Source organism: Drosophila montana, unplaced genomic scaffold (assembly GCF_035044405.1).
Source record: "Drosophila montana isolate Dmon_TW-CO22-7 unplaced genomic scaffold, ASM3504440v1 contig_3639_1, whole genome shotgun sequence".
Classification (NCBI taxonomy): domain Eukaryota; kingdom Metazoa; phylum Arthropoda; class Insecta; order Diptera; family Drosophilidae; genus Drosophila; species Drosophila montana.
The window spans coordinates 117,548-136,623 of NW_026998523.1; the positions used below are offsets into that span (position 1 = coordinate 117,548).

The 19,076-nt window shown below is 38.6% G+C and overlaps 2 protein-coding genes across 9 annotated transcripts in view; one reads left to right on the forward strand and one right to left on the reverse strand.

The window, feature by feature from the left end:
* LOC135435609 (protease inhibitor 1) overlaps positions 1–19,076 on the forward strand; it is an 85,943-nt gene that overhangs the window by 54,701 nt on the left and 12,166 nt on the right. The gene's annotated exons all lie outside the window — the stretch shown is intronic.
* On the reverse strand, positions 9,336–18,872 carry Shaw (Shaker cognate w). Of its 8 annotated transcripts, XM_064692735.1 has the most exons (10): positions 18,618–18,872; positions 16,413–16,442; positions 16,186–16,341; positions 15,804–16,014; positions 15,629–15,746; positions 15,377–15,571; positions 15,096–15,314; positions 13,725–14,334; positions 13,528–13,650; positions 9,336–10,374 (listed from the first exon to the last, which is right to left on the reverse strand). In XM_064692735.1, the coding sequence occupies exons 4-10, from the start codon at positions 16,010–16,012 to the stop codon at positions 10,022–10,024; spliced, it is 1,827 nt and encodes a 608-aa protein (XP_064548805.1). In that variant the 5' UTR covers positions 16,013–16,014; positions 16,186–16,341; positions 16,413–16,442; positions 18,618–18,872; the 3' UTR covers positions 9,336–10,021. The 8 variants fall into 8 exon arrangements, 5 of the variants coding, with proteins under 5 accessions (XP_064548805.1, XP_064548806.1, XP_064548804.1 ...); XM_064692736.1 differs by having other exon boundaries at positions 16,186–16,442; XR_010437395.1 differs by lacking the exons at positions 16,186–16,341; positions 16,413–16,442; positions 18,618–18,872 and adding an exon at positions 12,020–12,343 and having other exon boundaries at positions 10,215–10,356; positions 15,804–16,090.

Here is a 19,076-nt window from a genome sequence, read left to right on the forward strand (position 1 = left end):
AATGAATCGAAAAATAGCGACAATTGACAATTCGCAAACAAACCCAAAACTAGCCATAAACATTGTTATAAATGTCGGCGAGAATGAAAAGAAAAAGTTTTGCTTTATAATTGAAAAGCAAATTTCATTTGCCAGTTAATCCATTGAAAACTGGGTTGAAAATGAAGGGAAATGATTGGCAGGTAATTTACCAAAGCAGATTTTAGAAACAGAAAGAAAAGCCCGTACTAAAACTGTACTATTTTCATTCATAAAGTGCACAATCAACTTTGATTAAAAATTAATATGTGCTAACCGCAAAATCCATTCAAGCGAAGCAACCGTTTCGAGCCTTTGACTAAATCCAAGCCAATTTGTACTCATTTACATTTATATGATTTGTTTTGCCACACACACAATTTTCAAATAAATTCCAATTTGAACTGTAGCCAATCAATAATTTTCAGTTTTCATTTATTGAAATTGGAATAGGCATAGGAATTTTACATAAAGCATTGGTAAACAAACGAAAGGGGTTTTTCCCCGGGATAAGCTCTGTTAAATTAAAGTCCACAACTTGTTGACAACAAAAGCCCGCAGCCAAGTTATTTCCCATTTCGAAGAAGACAAAATTGTTGTTGCTTGAATTTGAAATAGGACCTTAGAAACAAAGAATTTTTTTTTTCCCACCCTAAAAATGAACTTGTCACTGAAATTGCTTCGAAATTTGAGTTATAAATTTGACAACAGAAAATACGTTAGATAATGTAGATGAAACGTGCGCGACAAACCGATACCCTATACTACAATATAAAAAGAAGCAAGTAAAGAGCTCTAGTCAGGAGTTTTCGACTAGGGGATACCCTAAACATAATTATACCAACAAGGAGCTTAAGGAGTAAACAAAATATTTTTAAATAAAGAAAAAGTCCCTTTGGCTGGTCCCCGTAACCAACCAAACTTCCTGTCATCGATACTGGTCGAGTTATTATTATCGGACACAAACTCTTACTGCGCGGGCCTACGTTCAAAATATCAAGTCTCTAGCTCGTAACGGTTCTAGGTTCCCCTTCATACATACGGACAGACGGACTGATGAACGAACAGACGGACAGACAAACGGACATGGCTAGATAGACTCGGCTATTGATGCTGATCAAGAATATATATACTTTATATGGTTGGATATGCTTCCTTCTGCCTGTTACATACATTTGCATATATACATTATGAATTATTCATTATAAAAAATCGAAACAGGGTAATTTATGGGAAGGAATACATATGCATGATTGGACTCAAAACAAGTAGAAATGATTCTATAAAGCTAGAAAAATATAGGTCTTCTCTAATATAACAAACAAAGTAAGCTTGAAGCAGAAATTACTTTGAGAATGATAAAAAAGAAAATCGAATGAACATAATTGAATAATTTAGATCTCAAGCTTTAATTTCTTGAGAAACCAAAATTTGATTCTACTTAGCTTAAAATATATTAAATGGTTGTTCTGTGTCAATACTTAAATAAAAAATAAAAATCCTTTTAAACAAATTTTGAAGATAAAAAATTTATTTTTAATATATTGACGATTCAAATTAATCTGTAATTTATAACATTAAAATATTTAGTTGGACACAACCTATTCCATATATATTTTCCAATTTTGCAATGTTTACAATCAATTGTTAATTTAACATTTCACGAGGAATCTGAACAACCTTCCTTGCTCGACTGCTTCATGGATCATTCTGGTCTATTTGCAATCTTCGTATCATGGTCAAGAAGTCGAATTTAAACAAATCCTTACCTTAAATACACATACACCCTTTAAGGGAAAATACTTTATATGTACCCCAGCTTGTTTGGCTGGCGTTTAAATGTTGCCATATTGTGTTTTGTTATTCTCGTGTGCATGTAAACAGGTGACTTCACAGCTGAGGGTTGGTCGAAGCGTAAAACATATGGATTACTGCTCCAGAGAATGGAAAAACAAATGCAATATGACAGTTGGAAATTGTGAATAAAAACAAGTGACACAGTCGATGGCACTTAAAGCTTCGATTGATTTTTGACAAATTCGGAAATTCTCTTTCAGTTTCAGTTTTTGCATTGCTTGCACAGAATGTCGAATGTCAACAGCGTCAAATCCAAACAAAATCAAGCAGAGCTATGCAAATTCGCACCTCTATTGAACCCAAACGACCGCCCGAAAGCCCCACCCTAAGACAAAACAAATGAAAAATCAACAAACAAAACATTAATCAAAAGTGAGTGAATGAATATTTTTAATTTGCTGGTCTGTCGATGGGTCGCAATAAATGTAAATTTCATAAATGAAGTACTGGAGTGATATGATAGCTGACAGGTCGCACACACTCAAACACAACTGCCATCAATAATAAAATGCAATTACAATTGCGAATGGACTGGAAAAAAAATGGTGCACAGAATGCCCGCATATATAAAAAGCTAACAAAGGTTATAAAAATTACACAGCTCAGCAGAGCGCATTGAATTGCATTTCACTGCAATCGCTGTGCAGCTAACAGTTGCAATTGTCACCAAAGATACAGATACATTCGAGAGATACATTTGTAGTTAGAGTTACAGATACATTTAGAGATACACCGATTGCCGGCGGATGGGACACATCAGCTTCTGAATAACCTTTCATTAATCGCTGCATGACTTTACGCTCTCTCTCTCCCTCTAGCCCTTTCTCCCTTTTTCTATTTAAATAAACTGTCGTTGTTACTACTGTGCGCATTGTTGTTGGAGAACTAAGAGGAGGGCCCTGATTTCTGTTGCCTTTTCAACTTTGCACTTAGCAGCGCTTCGCTTCACCATTTCCAGCACAAACATAGATTAAGTGAGTGGGTTAGTTGAATTAAATAGATGCTGTCGAGAATAAAATTATTCAAACTAACATAAACAAAACTACACAAAGATTTAATGGAAAACCAAACCTAAAATTAGATTAACCAGGTTGCTTTGGTAGTTTTTGCAAGAATGTAGACTTATCGGATTCATGATTCAAATAATTTGTTGAAGCTTCTTAGATGACCTCTTTCCTTTTATAAAAGACGCCAGCTGAGACTCTCCATGACATTCTGAGAAAAAGAGTCAGACTTCTGGGCAAAGGCATTTATGGCTCCGTCTGCCTTTCAATCGCATAGCTGCGACATAAGTTATGCAACTTTTGAGCCATTTGCTTTCAGTTGAAGTATAAAAGCGCGGAAATGTGATTCGGATTGTCGCCTCGCCAAAGTGCCCGGCACTCTTGAAGGCTTGTTGTCTTATTTGGCAATTGAGAATGACATCTGTCGGATTATAAACTAAATACGTTTGATCAGAAGAATGTTGAAATAAAATATATGTAAGCAAATTTCCTTTGCTGAAAATAATAATAATAACTAGCTCATAGTTATACTAACTAGCACAGCATAGAGGATTGTATGAACATTCGTAAGCCCTCTCGTCTAGCTTTGAGAAGCTGAAGTTCTCATTAATTTCTTGCCTCGTGCTCTCTGATGTCTTTACTTGAACGGAAGCCCAACTCAATTACGTCTGACTGCAATAAAAGACAGCATTAAGAACGGCTAGATAATTAATACATTACAGACAACACAAGGAGTTCCCAAATTCCTGGAACTGACTGAACTGACGGACAATTAAATACAAAAGCGACATGCATATCTAAATATACATATGTGTATAAGTTTGAATTGAATAAGATTTGCGATTTATATTTCGTCGTGCAGAAGGAAGTTTTGTTTGGAATTTCAAAATTTAAACTTCTTGATTGATTCAATCGATATCTAAATAATTGTTGGCCACAGGAGTATTAAATTTCCAATGTCATATGCATTTCTATAATTTGACAATTGGGAAATATATCATAAAATTCAATAAATTAGATTTGCTTTTCACAATTTTAAAGTCCAAACTTATTCCAATTTGCTACTCGCTCGTTTAAAGCTTTATTTTGCGTTGTTTGATTTTCTTTTCTTTATATTAACTTGATGTCCACCTACATATATTCCCAGAAAAATAATTATGTAAGTGTCGTTTGACATGGGTAGAATTTGTTTAATATGGCAAATTGGTTGGTATTGAGCAAATTATGTCAAATTTAAAATGTCAAAAAGTTTTAAGATGATGCCTTAAGCACAGTGTGCTTAACGTAATTAGTTAAACGTTCTTGTACCTGTTTTATAAAATAAAATTGGAGAATTAGGCGTTATACTTGAAGCTTATCTGCACACAAAAATATAATCAGAATATACATTTATATGAAATATTCAAAAGGTTGAGTTAGGTTGTGGATACTATCGACAAAATAAGGCCAGGCTACTTTTAAAACCCTTCTACCTAGCTTCAAAATGGAATCCAGTTGGATGAACTTAACTATGTCTTAACTACATCTGCGAGTTCGCTTAGATTGTTCAGAAAAAGGCATCAAAGAAATCTATAATATATATAATGTGGGAACATAAACATTTCTGGTGGGTAAAATATTTGAACTGCGAACGCAATTTGTTTATTTATTAATTTTATTTTATTACTGTGATAGCTGCAATTACAGCTGCAGCTGCAACTGCTGCATGCAACATGCCGCAATATTTGTCATGAAATGTTATTAATTTATGAGCGGACTTCAAGCGCGCTCCAGAGGCGCAAAATGTGCTAATAATAAAAATTCAAAAAAAGTGAAGAAAAAAAACAAGTAAAAATAAACAAGCAAACACTGTGAAATAAAAGCTTCAGCGCACACTTAATCTAGTTGAGACTTCCCCCACACCCCGACGCACCGCGCACCGCGCACTCCGGCGCCCGGCGCCCGGCCCCACAGTCCTGCAGTGGCGCTTATGTTTAATGCATGCCACAGTCAGTGTGGCAGTTGTAAACGTAACCAGCCAACAACTGCGGACAGCAACTATGACTGGTCTTAATCGCAATCGCAGAGCCAGTCAAGCAAACGCCTGAGACCTGAGACCGGAGACCTGGAGACCCAGGCGACTATAGCGATTGCCTCAAGTGTAACTGCAGGAGGGAAAACTCGTGAAAACTCTAGGTTCGGGGGCATGGGGCGCAATTCGCGCTGACTGCCAGGGCGGGCATTCGGTGCGTAGGGCATTCAGAGTGGAGCTGGGGGACAACACTCGCACACTCGCACACTCACACACTCACACACAAAACTGTCGTCCTCGCACTTGGCTTTAATATTCAAATGGCAACCAACCTCAAGCAATTGTAGAAAACGCAACGCGACGCAGCAAATACAAAAAAAAAAAAACAAAAAAAATCCCGAAAAAAAAAATAAGGGAAAAACTTGTAGATGCGACCGCGAAGAGCAACAGACAACGGCGACGGTGACGACGACGGTGACGGCGACGGTGCGACGGACTGACAACGACTCCGCTGACAGCTGGAGCACGACGTAGCACACAGATACGATGCCGCACGACACACACACACACTCATGCACGCAAGCACGCACGCACGCACACACACACACACGTACAGACGCGCGCTCAACACACTTGGATATGGCAATTTGTTGTCCCGGGTCCCCAGAGCGACGTGGAGACTAACACGCCGCGCAGCCAAAATTACACTGAAACCGTTTGTAAATGTGAACTCCAGCAGCAGCAGCAGCAGCCGCCAGCGACCGCCGCTGCTGCCGCCGCAGCCGAGCCGGGACCGGCAGACAAACCGACCAAATACAACGGGATCAGAGCGCTCCATAGTGTATCTATGGTAACCGAAGGCAGCGCACGAGAGCCTCACTGCCAGACTAACTGCTGGGCCAGCGCTGGGCTCGCCTGGGCTGGGGGCTGCGAAGGGGGCGGACGCTAGGGCAGTCGTCCATGCAAAATAGCCAAATAGCCAGAGAAATGTATTTTTGGCTGTGAACGAGAGAAAGAGAGAAGAGAGCTTCAATCGCAAATGCCAAAGAGCTGGACAGAGAGTCACAACGATTGAGAGAGCGAGAAAGAGAGAGAGAGAGAGCTTTTTCCAGGCAACTCTCACCGCGCATAGACCAAAATCCGAAAACTGAAAACTGGAAAACTGTTAATGTAAATGCCTTTCAACTCTCACGCAATGTCGGCAAGTCTTTAGCTTGTTTTCATGCTCTAACACAGGGTATTCTAAATTTGTCACTCAATTTGGTAGATAAATGATAAATATTAAATGATATATATTATTATGATTTTTTCTCACAGTCATCATACATATTAGAGCCGACTAAATGATTCAAAATCCCTTGGAAGAGTATGGATATCATTGAACTTAGCTGCACGCTCATAGTATATAGCTATTTTATAAACAAATGAAATGAATAGTAAAAGTATCTATTAATTACAACAATAATAATATTGTAATCTAGAAGAAATATCCGCCAAAGAAACGATTACTGAAGAATTGGCTACTAAATTCCCTTTTTTAAATATATTAACCATACGCTTAGTTGGGCTAAATGTAATCATGTTTTATAATATAAATAAATATAAACAATAATATGAAATGAAAATTGCATTAAAAATAGTAATAGTAAGAGACATAATAATAATAATTAGAATAATATTATAAACAATATATTATTGTCCATAAATTAAAAATCTTTTTGTTACTAGACGACTAAATTCCCAAATCGTATAGCTGTCATTAGGGTAAATACTAACGATTGTAAAGAAAATCGAAAACTAGTAAATAAAGTGTATTTCAAATTCGGTACTCACTTCATTTCTGATTTCTTTTCATTTTCTTTACCTGCTCCCACAACATTCCAGCAACTGAGAGCCAATAGCAACTACACCAGCAACAACAGCAGCAACAACAACATCTTTAATGTTTATGACGCTCAAAGATTTGCCAAGCAATGCGTAGCACTACGTAGATACATTAATAGATGCGTACATACCCATAGATACTCAAAGCATTTGGCTAGCTTATGATTTTCGACTCGTAATTGAAATTTCATGGATTATTAGATTTTGGAGAGGGGACTTTAAAGTACGAAGTACGAAGATTGACGCCAGTCCCGATGCGGCCGAAGAGCAGCTGACTGTCTGGGCGCCAACTGTTGATTGGTCTGTCAACTGCCCTTTGGGGCTGTGCCCCCTGCTGTGGATGTGCTTAGGTGTATTTTGGATTTCAGTTGGGCTTGTGGCTGAGGGTTTTGTTATGTCCTGACGCTTTCATGGGCCATGTGGCAGCCTAATGAAGCGCTCTGCTGGTCAATAGCCTCAGGCCTTTGCACCTGGTCAAAGCTCTAAGCTTAACTCCAGAGTTCAAGCCGTTGGGGCTTGGGTTGGCCTTCAGGTATTCATGATGCGCTGCCCAACGGTACGAGTAATGTAATTGCTTTCACAATTGAGCAATGAAATCGAGACATTTAAATGCCCAAGTTGTTGTTGTGGCACACGTTCCAAGGGAACCCAAAAATAAAAGAAAAAAAAAGAAAAAAGTATAAAACCAAACAATTTAAGGTCTTGGCTATCCGCGCATGATTTGCTATTTTGCATAGGTTTGATGACTCGACGAAAAAAGTGAAAGAAATAAGCAAATAGCAAAGACTAAGGCAAAAAAAAGCTTTGCCTGTTTACTTTCAAACCGTTGGTAAATAAATAAACAGTAAAACGAAATCCAACTAATGCCATAAGTCCTGTTGCGATTCTCGAAGTAGGGTATGGACTTTGCTGAAATCATTTAATGGCAGTTCTATGTAGCCGTGGTGAATACATCTAATTTAAAACGCATATACTTATAATGTTTAAATTGTAGAGATTGTTTAAAAATAAAATTAGTAAAATAATATTTGATTCTTAAATACACTTTCAACAATTAATCTTACCAAGTGATTCAGTTAAAATGCTTTTTATTTTCCCCGAATCTCTTCTACGTTCAAATATTAGAGATTTGCATCTACCCGAATCGATAAAAACGCTTCTGGAATGTATTTTGCAGAGAATGTAAGAAAATAAATAAATAAACAAACTGGCCTATACAGATTACAGATTTTTCACTACTTTTGATGGAAGGGAAACTGTATGCTACGTACTACGCAAGATAAATTTCTATTCCTTTACATAAAAAACTATAGATACGTTGAGCCCAGAACTGGCTCCAAAGCAACTTACGTTAAAATTTAAAGTTTATTTTTTTGCATTTTTGCCGTTTTTGGTGTTCAATAGATTTGTTTATTGCATTTCAGTTTTGAGTTTCGTATATTTATTATATATAATTAAATTTATTCTTGTTCATGCGTTATTGAGAGAACAGTTTTGCTTTTAGTTCAAATAGTATACAATTCGCTTAACTATACAATTACAAATCAGTTTTTCAATTGTTTGCAAGGGAAAACAATATTCATAATAATAAGAAATAAAAACAAAACAATATTTAAACGCCTTTGCATATTTCATATATATATATTTATATATATATGTACGCGTAGGTATTATATATTTATTATAAGTTTCTCATTAATGCTTTTCCATTGTAAAAACTTAACAAATGTTTTGCAAACTTTATTAATTTATTCGTTTTCCTTTTTTTTTACGAAATATTTTGGTATTTATTGCAAAGCGTTAGTATCTTCTTCTTCTTTTTTGTATTATGTTTTTAGCTTAGAAATTATCGTTAGTATTATGTATAGATACAATAACTATGTTTGTATGTAAGTATGTATAATGCCTGCTGAGAGATATTTAAAATGTACAAGAGGGTTTACCTAATGATATCCAAGAGAAACACATTAATTTGTTTCATGTATATGCACTCTGCTCTGAACTCTGACCCCCTGCCACTGTCCTTATTACCTAAGAAAAAGAAAGTATCTAAAAGGAAAACAAGTTGTGAGCTACGTTTGCCTACAACAACTTTGAAGATGAAAAACATTTGAATATATGCAATTTAAATCGTTTTACGCTCGTTAAAGCAAAGTCCTGCCAGAGAGAGATTTTCCATGCCAATTTACACTTCTTCTCCAACCTCTACATGAGGACCCTGCCGTCTGTTCCAGGTTGAGAACAAAAAAAAATGTAATTAAAGTTGAAGCGTTTCTTTCATGCGCCCCTCTGCTAATTTGTCTGGTGCTGATGATGATGGGATCACGGGCAGCCGGAAAATTTCATTTGTTTTTCTAAAGTTTTCTAAAGTTTGCACAATGTTTTTCGGTTGGTAGCATCAACGCCAAAGTCAAGGAAAGCCCGTTGGATGTAAGCACTTATTAGCTGAAAAAGTTAACACGTGCCTTTAACAAGCGATTGGCAGCGTTGAATGCTTCAATGAATTTTAAGCAGTTGCCATAATATTGTGAAAAACTTTTATATTTTATAGATCTGCTATCTGAACCACGCTCATATTTTCTAATTAGGCAATAACAAAGCTTCTAAGCAAAGAAACGCTAGCACAGCACGAACCAAAGTCCAGCTACTTGAGTTGGTTTTTATCAGTTGAGGCATAAAAAATAGAGAACACTTAGCTTTGGGAACTGTTGAGCTTTAAAAGGAAAGGCATAGCTGATTTGATGCTGTGTCTAGATTCTAGATGAAATTAAAGCTTTCGAAACACAACTGTCCTTGGACAATACTTAAGGAACTGGCAAACCGAATAAAAAACATTGTTTATTGTTCTTGAGTCCTACGGCTGTTAAAATCGTTGGCTATGTAGTATATACAATTCTGGCTATTTCTGGCTAATAATGGATTTATATAAAATGGATCGATCGATAACCACGCTAAATAAAATACTAAAAAAAACTTCGTCATTAAAAACTTGTTCAGTATCTGTTTAAAACGCCAAGCAGTGCCGATGCATTATTAATTGTAATAATACTTATATAGCTACAGTAATATGTATGTCATGATATGGCCGAATATGGGGAGTCTATGTTAGCTTGCGTGATAATAGATTTTTCGAGATAATTACTCGTAAGTAGTCATACGTATGCGAAGGTTATGATAGGTTATAGGCTAAATATTGCTTGATGGGATTATTGAGAATTTCATCATGTTTCATTTGTTCCAATTCCCTTTAAAGAAATGCCTTCTTGGTCGCCTCCAGAGTGGTGCTGGTCGTCGTTGTGGTGCCGGTGCCGGTGCTATCCTTGCCCAGGCTGGCGGTGGTGGACACTGCTATGCTGGGCACCGCTGGCATTGTACCAGATGCGGCTGCAGCCGCTGCACCCGCAGCCGTGGCTGTTGCTGTTGCCAGTGTCACTGGTATTGTTGGGGGCGCTGTCGTTGGGGGCGTGGCCGCTAGCTGTGTCGGGAAACGCGGCTGAAATGTGGGCTTACCCATGGCCAGTGCCGGATTCAGATCTAACATGGTGCGTGGACTCATCGCAACGATGCTGGCGCCCAGGGGACCTGTGAAGAGTTGAGCAACTGTTTGGTTTTAGCGCAGTTTAACGAGAGCAGAAGAATGTAGATTGTAGAGTAAAGAGACAGCGAGAAAGAAACAGAGAGAGATAGAAGGAGTAGAGAGAAAGAGAGAGAGAGAGAGAGAGAGAGAGAGAGAGAGAAAAATAAGCATTTATATTAAATTTAGTTAATAAAGCTAGAAAATCAATCCAATTTCAATTAACTTAATTCGAATTCAAGGATAGACGCAACGCTATTAGTGTTGTTTAAATACAGGGTGCACTTGATACTACTAATTACTGGGTGTGTGATTGGTATAAACAATATACAATACACACACAAAAGACAACACACACACACACGGGCAGAGAGTGTTGCACATGGTTATTTAATACACACAACTTAAAGTAATTAACAACTAACTAGGGTTAATGACACTCCAGAGTGGCTCGTGCCACACAGACGGGCAACATGCAGCATGCAGCATTGAAAACAATCAACTACTTTTAGATACTTGAGGGTTGCTTAAAGTTTTCGCAAACTTTTCGAATCAACACTGGATGATGGTTAAGGTGTGAAGGTTACGATTTTGGTTTCGATTTTAGTTTTGGTTTTTGTTTGCGGTTTCTTGAAGGTTTTGCTACAAACTATTTAGTTTTGGAAATTAAAGTTTCTGGTAGGACCTGTTGCGAGCGCCTACACTACATAGATAGGATTCGTTTTGGGATTAGAGTAGAGAGTACTAGTACATAGAGCTATACTATTTAGAATATGGTAAAACCAACACACCCGCCCAGCTTAGTCCGTTACATTTTGGCATTGCCCGATAGCATGAGAGATGAGCATTTTACGATAACGATAACGATTACGATTGCGATTGCGATTTGTTTTGTTTTGTCTTCCGATCTTAAATAGTTTTGATTTTTGGTTTTTTGATTTCGATTTTGAGCGTTTTGTTGAGTTTTTGTCATTTTTTTGGTGCTTGCATTTGAACTGTGTTTTCTTTTTCGGTACTTTGGAAGAATATAAATTACAAAATATGAACTGGTTTTATCTTTTAGTCGAAACTGAAGGCCATATCTGAAATACAAAAGTTCAAGATAATACAAATATGTTTGTCTATAAAAATGTAATACGTATATAACTACTTATATTATGTTTAACGCCATCTGAGCGTTTCGAATAACAATAAAGTATATATATGAAATACACACACGCAGACACACATTAAGATATTCAACAAGTGATATAGAAAGAGAGAGAGAGATAGATAGATAGATAGATAGAGAGAGAGAGACATATAGAAGATATATAGAGATACTTGTAGAGTAGATATTTTGATATGTATGCATATAGAATAGATACTTTTGAATGAACAAACGAACGAGCCAGAACTGATGAACAACACGTATACGATGCGCAACATCAATATATCAATATTCATATATAGTAGGTTTATATATAGGTATATATATATATATGGAAGAAAACACATAGAAAATTACATATTGTATTTATATACGATCATATATATGGGATATATACGATTATATAGCAAGTTGTAGTAGTTATAGTAGTAGTAGTAGTAGGTGTTGGTAGTAGTAGTAGCAGACGCCGCCGAGCTTGGCACGTGTTTTGAATCATATTGAATCCTTGGATGCCAACGTACCACGATAAGATAATCTCAATCCTGCGGCTCCTTTAAAGTTGTATTCGATTAATGTGCATTTTATTAGATCTGCGATTTGATATTGGCTTTCTAAAGTGTAGATACTTCTAGTTGGGATGAATTCTTTCTAAATAATAATGATGCCAGTTCAATAGTTGCTTCATAGATATGCTCCATTCTTAATGTTCCTTATTGCTCTTTGCATTTAAATATTTCGCTAGTGTTCAGGGTTCAGAGTTCAGTGTTCTTGTTACATGGTTATGGCTTAGAGCAGCCTGCTTTTTTTGCCATCACGTGGTTTGCCAATCATTGTTGTATATTCATCTAAGTATTTACATAAGATTTTTGGTTTTTGATTGGGTTTTATCAAAAAAAAATTATAAAAAATACATTTTAAGCAAAATTATTTAAAAATCGAGGTTGAAATGGGTTAGATATCGATTTGGTTGATATGAATAAAAAGAAATAAACCCGATAAGGCCAAGAACTGAGTGGGTAGGACTTCAATATATTGTACAAAAATATTTTGGAATTTCCTTAAGGTGTTGTAACTTAAACTTTTTTTAAACTTTTTTTAAGCCATGAATGGAAACTCGAAGATGGGAATGATGAATGTTGATTAGAGATCTGCAAGAGAACTGCTAAAAATATCAATTTATTTTCGATATACTGAGTATACATCATATATTGGGAGTTATCTTCCCTTTAACCATTAAACATTTTATTTCAATTTATGAAATGCAAAGCTTTTCTTGTATTTTATATTATAGTATCTTGTTGATAATGAAGATATAGATACTATCGTCCTTCTTAGTCGATATTTTTACAGTTCCAATGATTACTCATAGGATCAATGTGCTTTTGAGTATCTAAACTATCTTTACGGATCTCCGATCAACAGCTCTCTGAGCTCATGAGCAGCGTTAAACGAAAGCGAAGCCTTGGGATGATTCAGAAAATGAGCTTTCGATGAGGTGATTCGAATATGCATTCATATTTTAATTACATAGAGTACATATATACACGCACAATTTTATTATATTGTTTTGCAACGCTCAAGGAGCGCGCCCCAAAAATAAAAATTGATATATCATAATAGGTCAAAGGATCATTAGTCAACTCTTAGAACTGTAGCCTTGTGCGCAAGCTTTTGCAGAATTTCGGAATATTGTTTCGAATAGATATTGCCTAGTATGCTTTTTTATCGAGAGAGAGCGAGATAGTGAGAGAGGGGGCCAGGGTAGAGCGCAATAACTGCTAAGTGAAACTCAAAGACTTGAGTACTGAGTGCAGCTGTGCAAGCTTTGAGCTTTCGTGTGGGTTAGGAACTGATTGCCGCACGGCAACACTGTTTTTTTTTGTTTTTTTGTTTGCTTGGTACTACATAGAGAGGCATACGTTAGGTGAACCGGGTGTTCCGGGTGTTGAAGCGCAGCTCAGTTGTAAGGTGGTGAACATTGGTGCTGCGGATGGTTGTATTTTTGGCGACGGCGCAACCAAACACTCACCTGACTTGGGGCTGACCAGATCCTTGGTTTTGTTGTTCATGCGGCGCGGTCCGGTGCCGCCGGAGCCCATGGGACCCGAGTGTGGACCAGACCCAGGTGTGCCGCAGCCACTGACTGGAGCGCCTGGATTAAGGAGAGAGTGAGCGTGAGAGTGGGTCATTTGGCTGGTTTTTGAGTTCTCTCGATTCGATACTTACGCTCACCTGGCCGGTGTGGCTGTCGCGGCTGTTCCACGGGAAGCACTCGTCTTCGCTTCTTTGGCAGTTTGGCCCGCGCCTGCGTATGCGAATAATACATGGCAAAGTTGCTGACTATGACGGGCACTGGCAGTGCAATGGTTAGCACACCGGCAAGGGCGCACAGGGCGCCGACAAACATGCCAATGTAGGTCTTGGGCGCCATGTCACCATAGCCGACAGTGGTCATGGTGACCAATGCCCACCACAGGCCCAGCGGTATGCTATTGAAGTCGTTGTGCGGATTGGGCTGTATGCGCTCGGCATAATAGACGAGGCTGGCAAAGATCACAATGCCCAGCACCAGGAAGAATACGAGCAGTGTCAGCTCCTTGGCCGATGCCCGGAACGTTTGTATCAGGATTTTCAGGCCGGACGAGTGGCGTGTCAGCTTGAACAGCCGCATTATGCGTATGATCGAGAAGAACTCGAGTATGTCAGCGTTCTCCAGATGCGATGCGAATCGCTGAAGCACTAGATCGATATAAAAACTAAGCGTCGCTACATAATCTATGATGTTAACAGATGACTTTAAGAATTCACACTTGTTCGGCGATGAGATAAAGCGCACCTGCAATGAACAAAATTTAAATTAATTGAAATTTAAATTTTTATTTAGTTTTAAGGTGGATCAGTTAATGCACAAGTTTTGCTGACAATTGAAGTATATGCAAATATATATCCAACCTATTTATTGACCTTATATGCTTTAGTATTTCTTAGGAGAAGGCCATAGTTTCTCGTAATATTCAAAAATACGGTTGTCAATTTGTAACTATATATGTATAATCTAAACCCATATATTGTTAATACGGTATATTATAATATTTCTTGTATTTTGCATTTACAAATTGTATTTACTTTGAAATTCTAGTCCTGGTTTATAAGTTTTTAATATTATTTTATTTTCTTATTTTCTTATTATTCACTATCTCCTGCTTATTATCTGAAACATTGGATATTGGTATTTATGCACATATATTTTCTTGGTTTAGTTGTTTCTCAATATTGAACTTTTCTATGTATGGGCTTATCTCTGCTTGCTATCCTGTTGTAATTGCTCGATAATTGTTTTCTTGCCGTTAGACTTTGTAGCCTCTATTTATCAGCTTTCTTATAAATCAAGTGAATATGCAAGACACGAATGGCTCTTCTAGATCTGCAAGAATTATAGTTTACCTTGCAAGTTTTAACTACTACCTACTACACTTCTGTCTTTGATCTAACATATAATAGACTAGACTACGTACTCCTGTTATCCTTCAAAATATCTAAAAATCTATCATCTCTCATACACCGATACACCGTATCGATAGTCTATCGCTTACTCACCAGTATCTCAAACGTAAACCAGGCATTGCAAACGCATTCTATGTAGAAGAAGGCAATGTGCGCATTGGTCATTGACTTGTCCAGAAACCAGGCGGCGCTCCCGTTTGCCGTTTTCACGGTCACATTGTGCACGATGGGCACACGCATGTCCGGATGGGTTTTCAGGCAGAAGGACAATATCGAAATGCATATGAAGAATACCGAGACGACGCCAATGGTCTGCAAAGGCGGTTGAGATTTTAAGTTAGGCTGCGGAAGATCAGAGACTCATGCACATATACCTTGGCGGCATTGGAACTGTAAGGCTCATCGAATAGCGACCAGATGCGTGGCTTCATTTCCTGCCACCAGGATACGGTGCCTTTGTAATAGTCCTCCTCAAAGCCAAATTTGCGCGCCAATTCCTCTTCGGACGGTTTTTCCGTGTCCAGATCTAAGCGATCCAGTACGGCTAGGGTTTCTTGTGTGTCACGATGCTGTGGAATTAAAGAGCCTTAGTATCGCTTTATCTTTTGTAAAATCCAAGAACTTACCTGTGTATAGGTCATCCAGCAACAGGGCTCCACCTGGTTCGAGTCAAGACCCCAAAATTCCAATTCTTCCTCAAACAGCGGACCGCACACATCTGTGGGATAGTGCAGCTTACCAGTTCTGTAAAGGATCCATAAAATTACTAACTTTATGCCACATGCATATTAAAATTGTTACCTGTAATAGTTGAGCACTTGTGCGAATACGCCCGGATGCCGATCGAAGAAGTATTCGTTCAGTATGGGATCATAGTTGGCCAGCGCCTCGGTCAGACGGGACAGACGCGTCGCTGGTATCTTCTTCAGTGTGGCCTTATATGTCTCATGCCTAATGCCGCCCACATTGAGCACGACGCGATTCTCCGAGTCCATGTTGATCAGATTCATGGCTGCATGCGCATAGTGATGCATATTTTTAGGTATATAAGTCATGATCACAGTGTAAATACGATCGCAAAGCAAATTTGATCAGTTGTAATTGTTTTGTATCTATGTGCTGTTTGTGGCTAAATTCTACGGATTTGATTTCGTGTCTGGATGGATTTGTGTTGGCCGCAAACCTGAATGTTTCTCGTATTCCTTGCCCGCGATTATGTTTGCAGATGTCGCGTGTCCAGCTCACACACACACTCGCTCTCCAGCCGGAGCCACGCCCACTGATGTCACGCCCACTCTTCCACTCACTCTGTCACTTGAACGTGCCTGGCGCGTATGCACTTGAAATGGAACTAGATGTTAGCACGCCGAATGCATTTTGGTTGCTCTCCTTTGGCATTGGGGTACTCACTAGGTTGGGGTTTGGTCGGGCAACATTGCGCTGAAAGGATAAGAAAATCAATTACAATAACGAGTACACTCATACGAGTAGATTTTAACCGTTTCAAACCTGGAACAATTATTGAAACCCCTATTCGTATAGTCGAGCATCAGATCAGCGCAAAAAGAATGCTAAACGAATGCATCGATAACCTTGCTCTGTGTCCATTTTATATATACAAAAGTGTGTCTTTAATCAAGAATTGTGTATACAATTCATTAGCATATTCATATTTTATATCACTACAAATGAATCTCACACTTTCACACATCCTCAATTAATTATGGAAAAACAAATGGTTTATTGAACGATTTGTTATGAATACACATATCTCATCTCAGGGTACAACACATGAGAGCTATGCAGATTAAATAATGATTCAACTCTCGCTCTCTATGCGAATTCAAAGAAAGCCCATAACTGATTGATGCTTCCTATTTCCCGAACGATTCGATTTCGAGCATTACGAATCCAGGTAATTTTTCCATTGTATATATACCAAATACATAGAAGAACGCAATAGCAGAAGCAAAATCAAGCACCAAGTATACCAAGTACCACTCGCAATAATATTTGGTTCAATCGAAATGACCCATTAGCAGCTCGTGAAAGGCATCCCACAAAAAAATGTTTTGCTTTTCTAATGACTAAATATAATCGCAGGTAGGTAGGTAGGTTGGCAGAACTCAGATATATAAATATAGGAAAGAATATCATCGATAGCGTCATTAATTTGCCTTGGGCTTGGCGGAGCAGCCGCGAAAAAATCGGTGATTCGTGATTTGCACAAAAGGCAAATATTTGTTCTTAAACAATATTTAGTTTTAACGCTGCATTTGTTTACACGCACACACACACACACACACAGCCGCACGCACCCATTGTATTCACAAATACACTCGCAACGAGAAACACCCACATGCGGTCGTTCCGTCGAAATGTCTCTGCCCTGTCTCTCGAGATAGCCTCTGCTCTCTTCTGTCTGTCTGTCTGCCTGTCTGTCGATTGTCGATTCTCAACTGTCGATTTTCAATGTTCAATGTTTACTTGCAGGCCGGCAACTGGACGGACTGCTCGGAGAGACAGACCGACAGACCGACAGACAGTGGGGCATAATGAAAAACATGAGCTGTATAAACAAAACAAACAATCGAAATACACACGCCGAGGGCAGCCCCCGACAAAATGGACGAGCAACCCATACCAGCCAATATATTTATATATATAAAAGGCATATTAGGGGTATTCCATTTGTGGTTGTGCTGCAGTACTTGGCCATTAATGCTAATGATTATGTTGGCACACTCAGACGACACACTCAAATGTTCAGCCCAAAGCTTGTCAAACTGCTGGCGGCTCGAAATATGATTATATTATTTATGAATATCATATATATATAGCATAAGAACTGCCGGCCATTAAATATCCAATTAATGTAGGTAACCCTCGTGCTGGCTGCTATATTAGGGGCACTCATTTACCCTGCAGGCCACATCATTTATTCACTTTTAATGAGCATGGGAGAACTTCAAAAAGCTCGTCGCGTACACATATTTAAAATGAGTTTTCTGTTTTTGTTGCCCGCTTGTTTGCCTTTTTATACCCAAAATTTCCTAGCTTAAGCACACAAACACACACACGCACACGCATTTAAAACACACCCACTACATGCACATAGCCACATCCTGTTGGCAGCACACGCACAGGGCTTGGGGCAAGCAGCAGGGCGGCTGGGTGGCAGTAGGTCAGGAGTGCTGCAAGTAGCGTGTAGTAAGTGCGGCTCTGCCTCTAAATGCTGCTGTTTTTCTTCATTCTTTTTTTTTCTACTCTCTTTTTTGTTGTGGTATGAAGTCGTTGCTGCCTTCTGTTAACTTGGAGTGTACATTTCACACACACACAGCTTAGCGCTCCGTGTGTGTGTGTGTGTGTGTGTGTATGGGAACAGGCGCACGCATCGATTTTTCCGTTTGGTGTAGCACGAAAAACTTCCTGATTGTTTTGTTGCGCGTTGACTTTAAAATGAAGCGACTTTTTATGCCCATCTTGTCATAGATCAAGCTTTACGCATTTTCCACTAGTGTCTACACACATAAGAGACACGCACGTACACACACTCTCAAACACATTCACACACACACATACACACACTAACCATTTTCAATAACCGCTTCTCACCTATTTGCTGGACTTTTGGTTGTTGTGCGCGCTGCCAATAAACATAATCGCTGAGTAGTTATCGTGTATTACTGTGCGTGTGTATATTGTGTCAAATGAAAGGATTGCAATAAAAAAAAAACAAAACCAAAATAAGGGGAAAAAACAACTTAAAGCCTAGAACTACACTACACTTTTGTGCCGTTTAACGTGCCCCGTCTCGACGTTGCTTCACGTTTTGCTCGGCTCTCGTCTGTTATTTTTATTTTATTTTTTCGGTTCAGCGCGTTCCGAACGATCCGATGCGATACAACAAACTGAAACCCGAAATACAAATCTGATGGAATTTGCTGATTCCCTTTATCTGTTCTCCGTGCTCTTCGAGTTTGCTGTGGTGCATGCGCCCTGCCCTTCTCGCTCAATTCTCTTTTGTGATGACGTTCCACGTGGCGGCAAATGCAACGCTGCGTATACGCGATT

Bases quoted from the DNA above. Each gene is read 5' to 3' on its own strand.
- Shaw (XM_064692733.1), bottom strand. From the start codon at position 16,057: ATGACTTATATACCTAAAAATATGCATCACTATGCGCATGCAGCCATG. The intron at 15,315-15,376 runs GTATATGTGCAT...CCGCCTTTGCAG, and splicing joins ACAGTTCCAATGCCGCCAAG to ACCATTGGCGTCGTCTCGGT. The intron at 10,375-13,527 runs GTGAGTGTTTGG...AAAACCAAACAG, and splicing joins TCTGGTCAGCCCCAAGTCAG to TTGCTCAACTCTTCACAGGT.